The 17954-nt window shown below is 43.4% G+C and overlaps 1 protein-coding gene across 3 annotated transcripts in view; it reads right to left on the bottom strand.

Moving 5' to 3' along the window:
• LOC116399580 (uncharacterized) overlaps nucleotides 1–17954 on the bottom strand; it is a 42570-nt gene that overhangs the window by 15736 nt on the left and 8880 nt on the right. The window contains exons 2-5 of one of the 3 annotated variants that reach the window (XM_031876823.1): nucleotides 10902–11040; nucleotides 5437–6815; nucleotides 3579–4672; nucleotides 29–2589 (exon numbers count right to left, since the gene is read on the bottom strand). In XM_031876823.1, the coding sequence (XP_031732683.1) occupies nucleotides 29–2589; nucleotides 3579–4672; nucleotides 5437–6815; nucleotides 10902–11040 (5173 nt within the window). The other 2 variants (XM_031876824.1, XM_031876825.1) reach the window with 2 other exon arrangements.

The following is a 17954-nucleotide window of genomic DNA, read 5'->3' as shown; positions in this document are numbered from 1 at the left end:
TTGTTTCAGTCTCCTCTTTATCTCCATCAGCACTCTGAGTTTTGGTGGCTTTAACTTGTACTTCCTGAAGTTGGCTTTCTGAGATCTTGTCTGGAGCTTCTGTTCTTTCCAGTTTCTGTTTTAGGTCAGTATTTGGCTGTATGGATTCTGTTGATTTGCTTACAACTTGTTTGTTTATGTCCTCATGTTGATCTCTGACAAGTATGGACATCTGGTCTTGTTGGATGTTAACTTTACTGTTAGCACTAGTAATTGCAGTCTCATTCATCAAACTCTTTACTGATAACTCCTTTGTTTCAGTCTCTTCCTTAGCACATTCAGCACTCTGGGTTTCACTGCTTGCTGCTTTTAGATCTTGAGGTGTATCCATCTGTAAAATGTGGCTTTCTGTTGCCTTCTCTGGAGCTTTTTCTGTCACAGGTTTCTGTTTTATGTCAGCATTTGGACATTTGGATTCTGCTGATCTATGAGCATTTTCCTCTACTTTCCTCTTTTTAATGTTCTCGTCTTGGTCTCTAGTAATCAAGGTTTTCTGTTCTTTGTGGCTCCTAACTTCAGAACCAGCAGTCTCATTTGAAGCCTCATTTGGTAAATTCTTCATCAATAAGTCCTTTGTTTTACTCTCTTCTTTAGTAGTAGTAGTTTTAGTGCTTACAGCTTTTAGTTCTGGTGTTGGACTTTTCTTTTCAACGTCAGTGTGTTTGTCCCCCTGATTTGCTTCCTTATCCCTGACCTTCTCATCTTTGGCAAGAACTACTTTGGGTTCCAGTTCATTTGTCACAGTTTGTGTCTTCCGCTGCTGATCTGTTTCCTTATCACCACTCTTTGCATTTTCTTTTAAGAATATCTCACATTCCTGCTTTTTAACAACCACACTGGCCGTATTTTCATGGAGTGCACTTCTTGCTTGCTCTGCCTCTGTCTTCTTCACCTCCAGGGCACCCGTAACTACCGTCTGTGGTCCGTCCTCTGAGTCAGGTTGTAAACATTTCTCCTCTGAAGATAGATCTGTCGGCTTCTGTGTTTTTGTAATTTCTTTCTTTGCTTCATCCTCGATAGTTATGCCCTTTAGCTCCTTTTTGCAACTGTCCTTTGAGTCAGTGCTTTCCAGAGCTGTGTTGTTCAGCTTTTCATGTGATTTCAAGTCTTTCTTCTGTCTTTCAAATTCTCCAGCCAGTAAAAGAGGCTCTTTGTCTGGCTGATTTTCAACATTCTTGGGCAGTTCACAAACAGTCATAGTCTGTGTTTGAATGTCCAAAACTTCTGCTGGTTTCCTGCCAACCTCCTCTTTACTCTTCTTCTCCACCTCAAAATCTTTTACTAATTTTCTGCTTAATGTGGGCAATCTATCATTTTTAAGAATTATATTTTTTGTTTGATCCTTCGATAACTCTTTTTGCTGCTCTATATTGGCCAAGTTAGCGTCAACTGAAACAGCAATGGAAGTAGCTAACATACCATCTCTTGGCTCAGCATCTTGATCTTTTGATGCCAATTCAGCAGAAAGAATATTTCTGCTGTTGTATTCCTCAGAAATTACCTTTTTTGTTTCTTTAAGGGAAACACTACCGAGCAAAACACCTTCCTGATCAGAGGGGGTCATTATGTCACAGGGAGTGCTTTCAAGCACAACAGGTTTGGGTGACATATCAGTTACATCCTCATGAGCGGAGATGAGATTGAGCTCTGGAAGGCCTCTCTCCTGGATTAAATCTGTTTTTCTGTCACCTTTTAGCTTTGTTTTCTCTAAAATGTCTTTCTCTTTTACTTCTTCTGGACAAATCTTTGGTGAAATTAATGTTTCTTGTTCCTGTGTGGTGTTGTCACTTTGAATCTGAGACTCAACTTTTGTTGGTTGTTTGGTCCCAAGCTGGCAATCAATCTTACCGTCATTTACATCAGTAACCGGCGACTGAGATGGACTTGCCTTGGCAACCTCACTGCTAGGCAATACCTCAGCCCCCGGGCCTGTTACTGGTGAAACATTTACTCGAGTGTTTTCTAAAATAATGGCATTGTTGTTTTGTGTTTGATGGACTTTTGAAATCTCCTTAGTTGCAGGACTGGTTATGCTCTCCTGTAATTCTTTTGTCTCTTTTCCTTTTAGCTTGTTTCCACTGGCACCGGACTGACTGTCTGTGACTTTTATTACTCGCTCTTGTTCCTTTGGAGACAGAGACTTGACTTTAAGTATGTCACCACTGGCATTGTCCTTCGCTTGATCTGCCATGACACTCTTAGATGCTGTGACAGCTGTCTTCTTGTTAGTGTCCTGATTTGAGTCCCCTTGTTTAGATGTGGATATGCTTGCAAAATTCTCAGTCGGTGAATGTTTTCTGGATTGTTCTTTGTTGGAGCTTCTCTGACTCCTTGCAGGAAGCTTGCTAACAGATGATGAGGGATCAGCGCAATCCTTTACTGGACTTTTGTGGTGCTTAATGTTGTCGCTCTGTTTGGAGAGCCTCGATGAGACATTTTTCTCTTGCTTGGTGGAAGATGGAGAGACACACAAGGTGGGTGCGTCACTCTCTTCATGGCTAAGGCTTCTTTTAGAGAGGTGTTTGGATGGTCTGGTTTCCAGCATGCTTCCTGTTAAAAACACACACACACAGAGTTTTAATACAACAATAAGACTGCAATTACTAGTGCTAACAGTAACGTTAACATCCAACAAGACCAGATGTCCATACTTGTCAGAGATCAACATGAGGGCACAAACAAACAAGTTCTAAGCAAATCAACAGAATCCATACGGCCAAATACTGACCTAGAACAGAAACTGGAAAGAACAGAAGCTCCAGAGAAGATCTCAGAGAGCCAAATTCAAGAACTAAAGGTTGTGAGCACCAACACTCAGAAGTTCACTTTAAGGTTTAGAAATTGTTCACGTTTTAAAGGAATTGTTTGACATTTTGGAAAATGTGCTTACACACTAGATGATAAGATTGATTTTACTCTTATATCTGTGCAGCAGCTGGTTAGCTTAGCACAAAGACTGGAAACAGGGAAACAGCTAACCTGGCTCTGTCCAAACATAACAAGACTGCCTCCTAGCACCTCTCAAGCTCACTGATTAACACGCTATGTCTTGTGTGTTGTGTATTTTGTACAAAAACTGTGCCCTCCAAAGAAGTAGCCCCACACATAACCCCTTGTAAGACAACAACATATTGTTTTTACACTTAAACAAGCAAGATATAATGTGCTAATCAGGGAGCTTTAGAGGTGCTGGTTGGCACATTTTGTTACCTTTGGACAGAGCCAGCCCCCCCCACTCCTCTCAAGCTAAGCTAACTGGCATCTCCTGGCTCCAGCTTCATATTTATTACACAGGAAAGCAAATAATGTCAAACTTTCCTTTTAAGATGAGGATATTTGTTTCTTAAGCAAATTTTCCAAAATGTCGAACAATTCCTTTAAAACGTGAACACTTTCTAACCCTTAAAGTGAACTGTGTTGATCTTTCATTCACTGTCAACAGAGGAGCCCAAGTATTTTTGATTTAATGACTGTAAACATTACTGGAAATGAGTGATTTCCTGTACAGCACACAGCATGCGGTGATCGTGCTGTCTTACCTCTCTTGGGACTTTCAGAGAGCGGGGGAGGCGTCTCACTGCCAGGAGTTACTTCTCGCTGCTCTGGACTCTGCTTCTGGACTGTGCTGGATCTGTCTGAATCCGTCTGACCAGACGTCGTTTTGTTATCGTTGGTGCCACTTGTTTGAGTTATCGCGTCGTTCCTCTTTCTTGTCGGAGATGAAATGGGCAACCGAGTCTTTGATGCCAAGGAGGCATTATTCTCCAGACGGGTTTGCCCTTGTCTTTTGACACCAAGGTCCTCCCTGTCAGTTGGGTGTCCTGTTCTAATACTACCCTCCCCGTAGTCTCTCTCCACACCATCTACCAGCTTTATAGAGTCACTGACCTCATCTGTTTTTTCCTTAATAAGCTTTGTTCCTATCTTGTGTGTTGTTTTAGTGGGAGAAATGTCTCCTAATGGAGCTTTCTCTTCAAAACTTTGTTTCCTGCCAGCTTTGGTGGCAGTGAGCGGAGATTTCAAAGCTTCTTTGCTTCTGGGTTGTTTCTGCAGTTTGGAAGTGACCACTGACCCAGAGGCGTCAGGCGCTGATGGTTTATCAGGTGTCACTGGTGATTTCACATCAGCATCTGATGCTGACCTTTTGGGGATTTTAGACTTTGAACTTGAGGGACCGGTGATTTGGTCTTTTAATGTTTGTAACATAGAAACTGTTTTATCATTGCTAGGTTCCCTCTGTGGTGGCATATCACTGGACATTCCCAACCTGGTGCTCTCTGTGGAGGCCTTAGCCTTTGTTGTTCCATCTTTGGTCTTGCTGCCTGCTGCTGAGGATGGGGTCTTTGCTCCACTTGCTGTGGTATGCCCACTTTCTGCTGCTGCTTTAAGCCCTCGTTTAGACGCTGTAGCCTGGTTGGTCCCTTGGCCTCTCAACCCAGACCCTACCGCTTGTGACTTTGCTCTGTACATGTCTGAAGTTGCAGAGGTATCATCAAAGTCTGAGGCCTCAGAGTCTGTTTTTTCCTTAACTATGGGTTCAGGAGTATTTGTGTCAGAGTGTGTAGTCCTGTCTGTACTTGGCTCAAGTCTGGCTTCCTTGATTTCCACATCGTTGTTTTGGAGGCTTGCCAGTCTGGAGGGAGGGAGAGAGAGAGAGGGAGAGGGAGAGGGAGAGAGAGAGAAAAACATCAACAGGAACATTTTAGAATAACCTAAATAACCACATACAGCATGAGTAAATAAGGAACAATGAGTAGTACATTTCATTTTGTTCTCCCTTTGGAATCATAAAGTATCTGCATACAAGTAAAATAACTAAGGAATAGTTTGATAATCGTATGGGAAACTCAAACATTTGGAGTCGTGTTATTCGTTCTTTTAAAGGCAGTACCTGGATGTACGCCATGCCTTTTGTTCTATAGGCATGTGTCTAACTGTAACCATGTCACCCTAAAGTCAAACAAAAGTGTGCCGGCAGTAGTCGCCCTTCAGGTTTTGTAATGACTAACTTATTCAGGTAGATAATATGCACCATAGGTAAACAGCAACGGTGACCTTCATTTCAATTATTAAAACGTGACAAAAAGAAAAAGAATCCCGACTTCATTATTACTACGCTTTTTGTTTAGTAAGTAACAAATGCTTTTTAGCAACTTGAAGGGTAATTCATAGCACTTCATAGGAATACGCCATTGTTTCAGTATGATTAGATGTACTGTACATGAATATTTCAGTGCAGTCTGTATTGTTCTCCTCTGGTACAATGGGGCTTGGGAACTTAGAGCTCAGGTTGCATGCAGACTTAGCTCTCTTTAGCTCCGCTGCTTTTGGTTTCCCGCAGGATCAAAGGGACCATTAAACAGTAACCACAGAAAAGTAAAACCGACAGAGACTCACGCTTTCCCTCCTGTTGTGTCTGAAGTCTTTGTAGTTGAATCTCTGCTGAGCTCCCCTTCCGCTGGTTCGCTCCCGTCCAAAACTGGCTCCTGGGTCACGTACACCTTGTGGGCAAAAACCTTGTTTTTCGAAGGCAGGTTGACCGTCTTGCGCGTGACCCGAACTTCTCTGGGTCTGGGTTTGTCCTTGTGTGAACTTAGCTTGGAGCCTGTGCCGGCGTCAGGCTCTGCTGGCTGTGGTGAGGTTGCCTGGAACTCCCCTGCGGTCGGTGCCAAGGAGCTGGCTGGCTCTGGCAAGCTGCCACTGGACTCTGAGGGGGTAGAGGCCTGGGGGAACGAGTCGTCCTCAGGAATCACTGTGACAGGTATCGCCAGCACGGGAGGCGAGTCGGCTCTGAAGCCCTCCTCTTCTTGTTTCGTTACATCCCGCTCTTTCTCCCCCTCCCTCTCCACTTCCGGCCCCATGTACGTTTCCACCCATATGGCTTTGTGGAGTTGGGCGGGAGAATTACCTCGGGGAGCTGGCTCGCTCTCAGGTGAAGGGCTCCATGTCGTGGCATCCCAAGAGAACACCTGACCCCTCCTCTTGTTTTCCCTCGCTACGTCCAGAGAGTCCCCGCCTTCCTTTTGGGTGGTGACGAGGTGTGAGGTGGATGACTGAGAGCCTAAAGTTAGCCCTCTCAGCACGGTGCTGTGCCCCTTCTCTCCAACTTTCACTGATGTCTTCTTTGATGCTAAGCTTATGGTGGTTAGGTTAGGTGACATTGGGGCCTCGGCCACCTTGGACAGGGAGATGTTAAATGTCGACAGTGTGGTCTGATTGACTGCCTTATCTTCACCGGACCCCTCTGTGCTCTTACGGCTGTTTTCATCCAAACTGACTTGCAGCCTCTTGCTTACTTCCTCCACCACTGACTCTGCAAAGCCCAGTTCTGAGCTCAAATCAGCTCTCGGTTGAGTGGCGGTAGCAAAGTCCAGAGAGGTGGGAGTCACATTCCCAGAATTCCTCTCACCACCAGCTGTGCTGACCCTGCACATGTGCACCTCCCTCACGCTGCTTCGGCCGCTGCTGTTGCTGTCTGCGAACGGGAGCTCCGCTTCATCGGCCAGCAGGGAAGACACACTTGAGGCGCTGGGATTGGAGCTCTGGCTGAGGGCGTCGCCATGCTCCGCTCCCACTCTGAAGTCTCCATAATTAGGCCTCATTAAACCGCTGTCTTTTCGAGAAGGAGTTGGCATCTTCTGCCCGTCCTCCTGCTGTAGAGACTGGGGTGACATTGGGGAGCTTGCATCGGAGGAAGAATGCTGCCTGCTGCTGCTCTTCTTTCTTTTAAAGAAATGGCTGAGGCGATCCAACACTCCCTTCTTCTCCTCCGAGCTCTGGAAGAGGACAGACAAGAAGCAGACAAAAAGACAAATATTGAGGTGGAGAGGCAGCAGGCACACCCTTTTCTCTCTGGCTTTGCAAAATAAAAAAAACAGAAAGCAGAAAATGAAATCTAAAAGGTTTGCTCTTCAACATCTCGCCGAAAGGCAAGCTGGAAAAATGGACATAATTCAACATACATTTACCTTTGAGGAACAGCTGTACGTATGGACTACTATTACACAAGTTTAGTGGGAAGTCAATAAATGACCCTTATTTGTGAAGTTATGTCAAATGAATGTGAAAGTTTTTAAAGTATCCAAAGGCCCATTTACAGAACGATCTTAAGGACAAGGATGTATCTCATGTGTCTGGGGTCTTGTATATGTATAACATGTATGTTTATGTTTGTTATGTACATTTTTTATAAAATGCTGAAAAATCAAAAGAATAAACAACCCACGTCTTTGATATCTTTTGAATAACAACATGCACAATTTGACAACAGGGACAAAATGAGGATGAGAGAAAACATGCATGAAAATACGGATGCATTGTTTTTAATCACACAGATTCAACAAGCTCAATATTAATTAGAGACATCGAAATGTTCGAGACTATGTAGCAAAAACTATGTCTTAGTCATATCTTATTGTTTTGCTCGGTATTAAAGACATTCTGGGGAAAAGAATATTATGAATTTGTGTTACTTGTTAGAATACCACCAGAAGTTTTGTGTGAGAAAAATGACATATATTTACTTCAATTTTTTTGTATTTCCGCTTTGAAATTCATAATTGAATTGTGGTTACAGAAATCATGTGACGGCTGGCAATGAATTATATTATATAATTACAGGGAAAATTCAAACTATGGAGTAAATTACATTAAATTAAAGAAGGAATACAAATGCATGGAAGAAGATGGAATTTAGTATATGTGTACACATTAACACGTATACAGTACATACACATACAGGCAGTCTTTTATTGTGGATGTTTTATAAAAGATCATCTTTAAGTTGGGTTATATTGTCAAAAATAGTGTATTTTCTGTTTTTTTTTTTCAAGATGAAAATAAAAAAGTAGTCTAAAAAAATACCACAACTTATCTTTAAATGGTTTACTTTTAGATTCTATTTTCTAATACCATTAAAAGAGCCTATTTAAATCTCCACAACAGCTGAAAACTAGACCCAGCGGAGCAGGTTAAATGCAGACACCCTGGTGCAAATAACAACATAGTGGTAAAACAATCAGGCTGGAGCGGGACGACTAATGAGTGACTAGACAGACGTAAAACTTCTTTGATGCTCAGCTCAAGGGTCACTGAAGTTATCACAGCAACTGTACACAAACAGTGAAAGAATGAAGTCCAAGCACACAGGATTAGGTCCAAAAAGAGCCCAATAATCAATTAGAAATTTACCATTATTTAATATCAAAGCGTGACACAGCAGCAGTGGCTTCCAAATGTTTACTCAGATATAAAGCACATCTTCATGCAGCCATGGTACTTTTTAACAGGAGAAGAAAGAAAAAAGGCCGTTCCGACGTGAAACACACCTTTGAAACCTGGTTAACTGTAGTCACAGAATAAAGAGCACGTTAGGACAAGAAGCATGAACCACAGTGTAAAAAAACCGTCAGTTACATACCATTTTGACTTCCTTTGGTGTTCTCTGCTTATTAATGCCTAGATCCCAAAAATAACAAATGAAAGACGTCCATGTCTTTCCTAAGACGTGGTGATTCCTAAGCTAGTCGTTCCCACGTCTTTAGCAGATCACATAGAAAATAAAAGAGTCTTTCATAAGCACACCAGCAGCACTGTGTGCAACGACTTGTGTGTGTCTACGGTTTAATGTCCCAGCTCTGAACAAAGTGTCTAACTCGAGGGCATGGCCATTTGCATCACAGCTAACAGTGTGAACAAAACAAAAAAAAGAAAAAAAAAAGAGATCGTAAAAGATGGCTCACATGGCAAATGAGTGAAAAGAATTGACAATCCAGTGATATTGAAAGGGTGTGGACAGGCCGGCTGGAGACAACCCCACCCTTCCTCATTCTAAAGCTGGGTAAATCAATAGCACGTCTGTTATCTACTGCGCCTCTATTTACGAAGAATTGGGTTTGTAGAAGTTGAGACTCATTTAGATAGAAACTGTACAGTGCAATGTGTCGACGGTGCTGTGTGACTACGTAAATACATGTGCAATCCATAAAGTACACACAACTGCTCAGAGAGCACTTTCAGTTACTTTTCCATGATAAAAACCTGTTTGGACGCACTCTCCCGCGTTGTCAAACATTCACATTATATCACTGAGCAAACAGCAGGTAAAGACGGCCTGTGGCCGGGTGTACCTGCTCATGTCTGAATATGAGTGGAACGAAACACAGAAACCAAACTGGACCGTTTTCGTTTGGGTCAAAGCAAGATACAGTACCTCCAGTTCGTTTCCACTCATTCACAAATCCACCGCGTTGAAGCAGAGTAAATTAAAAAAGGATAAATAATTATCCTGTGTCCGGTGTATGTTGAAGTCTTGAATCTTGAACCTGTCGTCCTTCAAAGCAAAGCGGCTACTGTTAGCTCTCCACTGAGCATTCCCTCTTGTATTTACTCATAGCAATGACAAATGTCAGGTAGGTGGAGATCTAGTACCATACCTGTGTGCGTTATGGCCCACTTCCTTATCGGTCAGCCAAAGCTCTGCTTCATTCTCTGATCTCAGCGGCAGATAGTCATAATAAAAGGCACGCACAGGGTGAATGGTGTTGATTGTAATTACAGCGGGGCACTGCATCTGTCAGACTCTGTGCCAAACTGTAAAGCATCACTTCTTTACCACTCTCTCTGACACAAATACTACTGAGAGCAGGTTTGAGTCCATGGAAGTAGCCCAGGGACAATGAGCTCCCTTAGGATTATGTACATCTTATCTTAAAGGGGAAGCACACGTTTACCATCCCTGTACATCTTATTTCGATCACCGATGACACGCGAGTGCATCACTGAGCAGTTAGCAGCTGTTTGGAGAATAAACTGGAAAGAAAAAAGCTAAGCATGGCCATATCTTTGAGTCAACCATTATGATAAGCATGGGAGCTACAGAAGTGATATTATTATTGACTTAAAGCTACTATGAGGAACTTTTATTTTGTGTTGATTAAGGCGGCCACTGTTGACGAAAGTGGTAGTGTTTCTCAGCACCAGAAATCCCTTTAGGAAACCTCTCCATCTACTGCAGCGCAGTGACAGTGGGCCTCGCTGAGTCCTGGTTCTGGTTCTCCCGTGCCTCCCTTCCCTACGACGTGCTGTGGGGTGACCAGCGGAGCAGCGATGAGAAGCTCAGGAAACTGAGACTGTTCCATAACCAGTTAACAGTTCCTCACAGTACATTTAAGTACAAGTACTTCAGTAAATCAGCTACATTTACTCTATAATATCATTTTATCATTATTGCAGGTGCATTTATGTGAAAGTAGCATTTTAATGTTGCAGTTTGTTAAGGAGGAGACAATTTAAACACTGATTATTGTACAGTGCATTCAATATAATAAGCTCATCAAATGTTGTGTGTATAGAATATTTATCAATAATTAGCAACTAAAGCTGTTGAATTAAAGTAGAGAAGTAAAAAGAATAATATTGCACTATTGGTCGATAACACTTATTAGAATATTAAATTATAACAGTAACTCCAAGCATAATAATCAGACAAATATACTCATGTACCAGCAACAACACTTATTTATTGAATGCTTTTTGTCTTTGTTCGTAATATTTTTTATTTTTTTACAATGTATATTCTTTGTTTCATTACTTTGCATTGTGAGATGGTAGGCCTTCACCTCAATATGACTCCTACTGGAGATTTCTTTTATTACAAGAAAAACCATATTACTGTTTAGGTTAACAATAAAGTAAAAGGTAAGTACATCAAGTTCATGCTTCAATCGAGAAATGATTTGAAAGTGTTCAGTTGCTATAGGAACTACTGTACTGCAGATACAAACACACACACGTATCTGTAACGTCTTCAGTTTTCACTCCCACACTGACAATAGATATGAAAATGCGTCCATAAGACCAACCTTGTATTTGGAGGGAGAAGTAGGGCCGTGTGGCTGAGTCATGTCGAAGTTGAACATGGAGGAGGACTCCGAAAGAGGGTCCCAGTCCGATTCAGTCCGGAAACTGCACTCTGTGGAAACACTGATCTGGTCGTAGCTCCTGGTAGAGAGAGGCAGGAAACGGGGAGCGAGAGGGGGGAGGGGGATGTTATGTCATTGGCCTTTGTTTCTCCTCTCAATGTACATGTGATGTCTTCACAGTTTTATGTCTTCATCAAACTCCTTACCGAACTTGTATGTGCCCATGAACACACCATTTTAAACGTAAGGTGCAGTATCGGTCTAGTCCAGAAAAGTTACACATAAAGGATCATGGGCCGTCCCTGCCAATTGTTGTGACGGACAACATGACAGTTGACGGACAACATTCACTCCCCGGCGGCAAAGCGTGCACGCTGAGCAATTAGAGTGCTGTCGAGGATTCTAGAACATGTGTGAGGCATGAGGAGGTGCATCGGTTTGAGGAGCAGCGGCTCCACCTCTGAGTTGCCCTCAAAGTATTTACAGAATCACACCCAGTCCTCCGAGCAGCCATGACAGAGTGACAGGCAGCACGCCACCTCTCCCAAACAAAAGATGTGCAGAATTTGCACTTTAACCAATGCTGCACTGTCTGCATGATGGGGCCGTGTCATGTGACACCATCATGGGTTCAGCTGCGCAAATGTGGCAGCCTCCAGGACAAAGTGTGATGTCATCAAATGTCCCAGAGTTCAACGAATACAAATGGAAGTATTCGCTTAGTAAATGAGGACGTTGAGCCAAGACTTCAATCTACTCCAGAATAATGTTTGTGAAGACCTGACAGCATGCTGTGGCAGCAGTTCCCTTCAGCAGCACCTTGTCTCCAGCCACAGTCACTAGGACATGAGCCTTTGCAATGCAGTGTTTCTCCACAAGGGGGCAGAGCAAGACAGGACTTCCAGGAGAGCTGACAGAAAGACAACTCGGTTGTTTTGCAGCATTTGTGTTAAACATGTCAAACAAAGACGTTGACGTGAGACTGCTGTACTCTGACCTACATGGAGATAAGCACACACTTCTCTAATAGCAGCCTGTTTGGTTGTTTTGTGAAGTCATGCTAACTAATGTGACGTACAGTGTGTGGACACATCCAGAGGGCTTGTGTTGTGTTTTTGTGTTTACATTCTTTGAGCAGGCTGAGCCGCGGGACGAAATGGACCACACCTCACCTGACGTGAACATCACGCTCACTAACAACAGGCTGATCATCTGACTGCGTACTTTGCTGCAGTCCTTCAAACCTCAAAACACGATCTAATAGAGGTGTGTATGGTGAATCACGGTCTTATTCATGAGCTTATTGTTTTCTTTAGCTCTACGTCCTTTTATTTACCAGCCGTGACCACTTGCGGCTGGTATTGTTTTGTGAGTCTGTGTGTGTGTGTGTGTTCCTAGCAGAACTACCACAGAGGAGGTTTTCAGTACTATGCCAGGTGTCTAATACGTCTGTCTGTGGACAGATCTTGTCACAGTCGTGCAACATGCACGACACTCTACAGGTGTGTAGTTGAGATCAAAATGAAGACAGAGTTTGAAAATGGGTGTGATCCCATAGCAAGGTGGTCTCCAGTTTCACACATGGAATGTGACCTCATCCTTAGCCTGTATTAGCAGCGGGCTGCTGTAAAGCACCATGCTGGAACCTTTGCTGTTTGCTTAAGGAGAGAGTAGGAGCCGCCCACTGACATACATTCACTGAGACAAGCATACCCTTCTTTACTTCCGCCATCCATGCTCGGACCACACCCATCAACGAACATGGCCTTCATTTTGAGGTGGCACTTGAAAAAAAACACAGCAGATGACAAAGAAAAATAAAACTAAAGAAAAAATCATCATCAGGAGAAATAAGACGAAACTTGATAAAAAGGTCTTTGAAGCCCTTCAGTATAAAACTTAGTAAGAATAATGACATGTAATGAATAACAAGTGTGTTGACAAAATATTATAATTGAAGTTTTGACACACATGCTTCATCCTGTGTATCGAGATTTCCTATTTTTCCTGAAATTACTCAACATCCTTCAAGGAACAACACGCACAGACTTGTGGATTTCAATCAAATATGGCCAAGTGGGAACTAAAAAGACTCCAGACTGCGATCATGCCAATACATGTACAATAAGAGAGGAACAGGCATCCACAGCTCCTACTGCTGCTGCATCAAGTGCTACAGTCCCAGAGCCAAGGACACCTCCGGCAGGTCAACGGATAGTCTGGCTTGGGCCTTCACTACAGTAGGCCTTGTCTTATCAGCATGTGTCATGCAATCACTTGGTGGTTTGCCAGATCACAGAAGAAAGACTCGGTGTGCTTGTCATCATACAGTTGGTGCATGTCAGTTCCAGCTTTGCTTACCCTTAAACAAGAATACTGTTTGCACAAAAATGTATGTGTGTATTTTTTTGTAGTAAGACTAAGAAAAGTGCCTAAATGTACTTTGCTTCCACAGCTTTAAACTCAGTACACACAGGCCAACCAGCGAAAGAACTGCTGTCCACTTCAGTTACACATTGGTTCAAAGGGTCTCGTTGCAGTATGAAACATAACTCATGCTTTTTAAGCACCAGAACTTCAAAAAGTCAAATGAATGTAAACAAAACCTACATAAAACACAAACGCATCAAACGGCGAGAGCTGGGCGTTACAGTCTGTGACCTCTGACCCCCAACACAACCTTTAGGCTGCATTTCAAAAGAATTGCAAGCACATGTGGGCAGGCGAGACCCCCCCTTTAAAAGAGTGAAAGCTCACTGTGAGCGGACACACAAGGCGTCCTATGCATTCTTACCTAAAAAAGAGCCTTAGGAGTAACCCTGTCACAGAATCGGGTGGCTGAAGTCAAACCCGCTCCGACTTGTTGAAACCTCTTTGTTGCAACACAGACATAAACTGTGCGCTCCCAACAGCAGAGCTTCTGAGACTTTATCGTGGATTGCTGGATGGCAACTCACGTCACTACTCAAGTTTTCTAGGGCTAGCAGTATATTTCATGGGGTAGATTTGATCTCATTATATTGGTGTAAAGATGGAAAAGTAGAAGGTGTGACAAAGAAGGCCAAGGGAAAGCTGAGTTGGCTGGTTGTTACACCTGTCACACCTGTCACCTTGTCTGATTCTATAATATCCTGGATATCTGTCCTGTACTGACTCAAACAGATGGATCTGGTATCTGTGACGATGGGCCGATCTGGTATCTGATACCATTATTATAATACATAACAATTCAGTCAATGTATATCTATGTATGTACTTGTTACATTTTGTTTGTTTGGAAAGCAAAGTCTAAGTCATCCCAGTCACCTCTACACAGTGAGGCCTGCAGCTTATTAACTAAACACTGGTTCCAGATCGGTACTCCAGGCTCGGGTATCGGTATTCAACACTGAAAAGTCGGATCGGTGCTTCTCTATCTAGGCCCGGTTGACAGGGAGCAGCGGACCCCATCCCTCCCTGGATGGAGAGAGGGAACAGCGAGCACTAAGTCCACTGCCCTGGGAAGCCGCCAGGGCCTGGCTGGCCAGAACCGCCAGTCCCCTTCACTTGGGGGCCTTTCTAAGACAGTTCAGGTGCACGACCACAGAGGAAAGGCCCCTAGCAAGGGCCAGAGTCCGGGGGAGGGGTCCTACAAGGGGATCCTCCCACACCGAGTGTCCGTCTCTGTTAGTAGGGTGGTAACATCCCTTGCTTCAGTGTAACATCATTTTATCAGAGAAACTTGATGATGATTCTGTCTCTGGAAAAGGTAAAAATCCCCCAACTACGTGATACGCGATGTACCAACTGTATTAACCACAAGCTGAGAGGACGTTACTCAGGCATGTGCATGCACAATGAACTCCATGAAGTTAATCCACTGCAGGTTTCAGGCCAACCCAGAGATTAACACTGATGCTAGTGCCAAGAAAAGTTTATCCACATAAACTCAAGAATACACGTGTAAATAAAAGCAGCAGACTTCAGTGAGCTCAGCAAACATGCAGCCCTGTGCAGAGCTACTGGATAAACTCAGACAAGGGCTGGAAAGGACTCAACTACTGACTCACCCTTTATTGGGCACATGAGGAATATAATAAGTCACTAGAGGCTGTTGATGGAAGATATCTTGTTGTGCACAATACACAGATTGGGAAAATCTGAACTGCTGCCTGATGTAAGGGCTTCTTTCAGGCTCATGTTGCCCAATAGGGAACTTGGAGCTGGAGTACAATGCAGCTAAGAGGAAAAGCTCTGCCATAGGACGAATGTATCTCTTTTCATGCTGAGAAATCAACGTTGGAAAAAAAAAGACAGATGTTATGCCAAACAACGATTGATGCATTCAAAAAGCAAATCAATAAATCAATAAGTGCTAATGATAAGATAGAAATAGGCTCACAATGAACTGGAAACAGCCACTGTTTGTGTGAGTGACTGTTCATTGGGGAGTGCCTGGAACAACTGCTGCAGGGCCGAGCATTTGCAGCCTACTGGTGGTTGCAGACCCGCCCAGCATCTGGCAGCCACTGCACTTCCACTTGGACCAATGACAGGTAAGATGGTGTGCAATGGAAACCAGAGCCATAGCATGTCTGTGACTACTTTCAGGCCTTTCACTCAGCTGCAGAGGGCAGACACGATGCACGCTTTGAGATACCGCAGCATGGTGTACTTGCAGAACGGAGCCGACTGCATGTGCGCCCCATCGTGCAGTGGAAGTAATGAAATGCATAAAGTGTATCAAGGTGACAATGGATAGCTCGTATTGCTGGCATGTTGACTTTGGAAGCAGAAACGCTTCTCTCTCGTTGTTGACCACGCTTTTACTATTTCTCTATATGTTCAGACTGCAGAAGTTGCTACAAAGTGCAAGGTGATAACACCAGATTTATCCATGCCTTCAGGCTGAAACTAAAATGCAAAGTGAGCAGAAGAGTAGAGCTTTGATACACAGAAGTTCAAAACAGAGAGGCAGTCAAGATTCCGGCATGTCCTCCCAAAGCTGTGCTTAGTGTGCCGCAACGATGACGATGAACTCCAATAATCTACAGGTTCCTTTCACAAGAAGAACTGTTTGGCCATGGAAACACTAGAGGAAATCAAAACCTGGACCGTGCTACATAACCCACTCCCTTTTACGGTCCCGGAGGTGTGTTTGTGTGACTCTGTCTGAAAGTGTGCTTGTGTGTACAGTGTGTTTTATATCTGCTTCTGTGTTTAAAACTCACCAGGTTCAAGTATGTTTTTCAGAACCGAAACAAGGTCATGTTGACTTTAGTCAGCCTAAACCTGCCTATTGGCTGCTCCCTCACCCTGAGTGGCTGTGTTTGAGGGCCTGCTGCAGCACAAAAGAACACCACTGTGGTGTTAACACCCAGCCACCATCGCATGTCAACATGTATCAAGCCTGCAAACACTGACTGACACAGAGCGGAATTAACATTTAAGCAAAACACAAAGAGAAAATATGCACACGTGTGCATGTAAGATTACTCAACTTCTGCATTCCAATTTCCTTATAACTGCAGTTATAATCAAAGGTTCCAGTGGAAACACTCCCTGCTGCAGGATAATAGAATAACAGTTGATATCGAGCATGCTTTCAATGACTAAACACACACAGTGGCCTACAAAGCCAACAGAGTACAGGCCATGTATTACAACAGCAAACAGCTCAAGGTTCCTCTTCAACAGTAAGAGTCCCGACTGAGGATCTGAACCCCGGCTCGTACTGTCAACAAACTCACCACTCCATCCCCAATTCAAGACGTTAACATTCTCATTTATATTTGAGCTCATAAGTCACCCTGGTTATTCCAGCTATTACAACATGATCACCCCGCACACACAGTAAAATACTTTGTCCTCACAGTAGTAACACATATTTGATAAGCTTGTGAGAGGCCGGCTCAGTCTCAGCTGCAGAAGTGCTGTCAGCTGTTGCTGGAGAGCGACTGCATCTTAAAGTCCACTTATTGTTATTTAAATGCAGCTTTGTCATCGGACCTGTTTTTAAATGACGGCTCATCCGACTCATCCGGTGACATTCATTTGTTCCATTCGGGTTCCCTGGTTTGTCAAATAGCAGAACGTACACAATTGCGTTTACATGTACATACACAGGGAGCAATTCACTTGAGTTAATAGTTCATATAATAATGAATAACTCCAGGTGTGTTAGTGTTTAAATGTTGCCTCACAACAGAACGGTTGGGCCATGACAGATGCTATGTTCCTCCTTTTAGCCTTCTATTTGTTTGATTTGAAAGTGGCACCATTATAAATATGCTGAATTAGCAATCAGCAGTTCCTGTTTGCAATGTACCCACAGATGTACAGACAACTACCAGTGCATAGGTTAGATACTAAAGACATCTTAAAAAAGTGATGATTCTAAGTGAAGGCTGGGAGATGTTTGTGATCAGAGATGATGATATGCTGTCAGTAACACCGGATCACAAAATGTGTTTCATGTTTTTGGGTTCACATTGATGACTCATTGATGACTCAGAGAAACACGATTTCTGACTCATATTGTGGAAACTGTGTGCTGTGAGTGTCAGCCGCTGCTGCTGCTGACCACATATGTAAGTGTGCACACGCAGTTTGTCAACTGAAGCACGGCGGTGCTTTAGCACGTCAAGCTATGTAAGGACAATGACCACCAAAGATGGAGAATGCAACCTAAACAAAGTGAATTCCAGATCTGTGTGATATTAGTGAGTAGTAGAATACATTAACAAGTGACCTGATATTTAGCGGTCAGATTTATACATGTATTTGGTGGAGAAACCTGTAACGTTCCACCAGAGAGAGATTACCAGCACAAGTCACTAGATGCTCCCAGCTATCTGTGGTTATGTACAGCACGTCAAACACCATGATATCACATTTAAAAGGCCGCTACAAACACGAGCATTTTTGATCGGTCGGTGGCGGTCGGTGGTGTGTCTCTGCAGCCCCGAGGAAGCTCTGCACAAGCTTTTCTGCAGAAGTATGAAGCAGGCATTA

The sequence above is a fragment of the Anarrhichthys ocellatus genome, unplaced genomic scaffold (genome assembly GCF_004355925.1).
Source record: "Anarrhichthys ocellatus isolate YVR2014 unplaced genomic scaffold, GSC_Weel_1.0 scaffold117, whole genome shotgun sequence".
NCBI classification, from domain to species: Eukaryota; Metazoa; Chordata; class Actinopteri; order Perciformes; family Anarhichadidae; genus Anarrhichthys; species Anarrhichthys ocellatus.
This window is presented reverse-complemented; position numbering and strand designations above follow the sequence as displayed.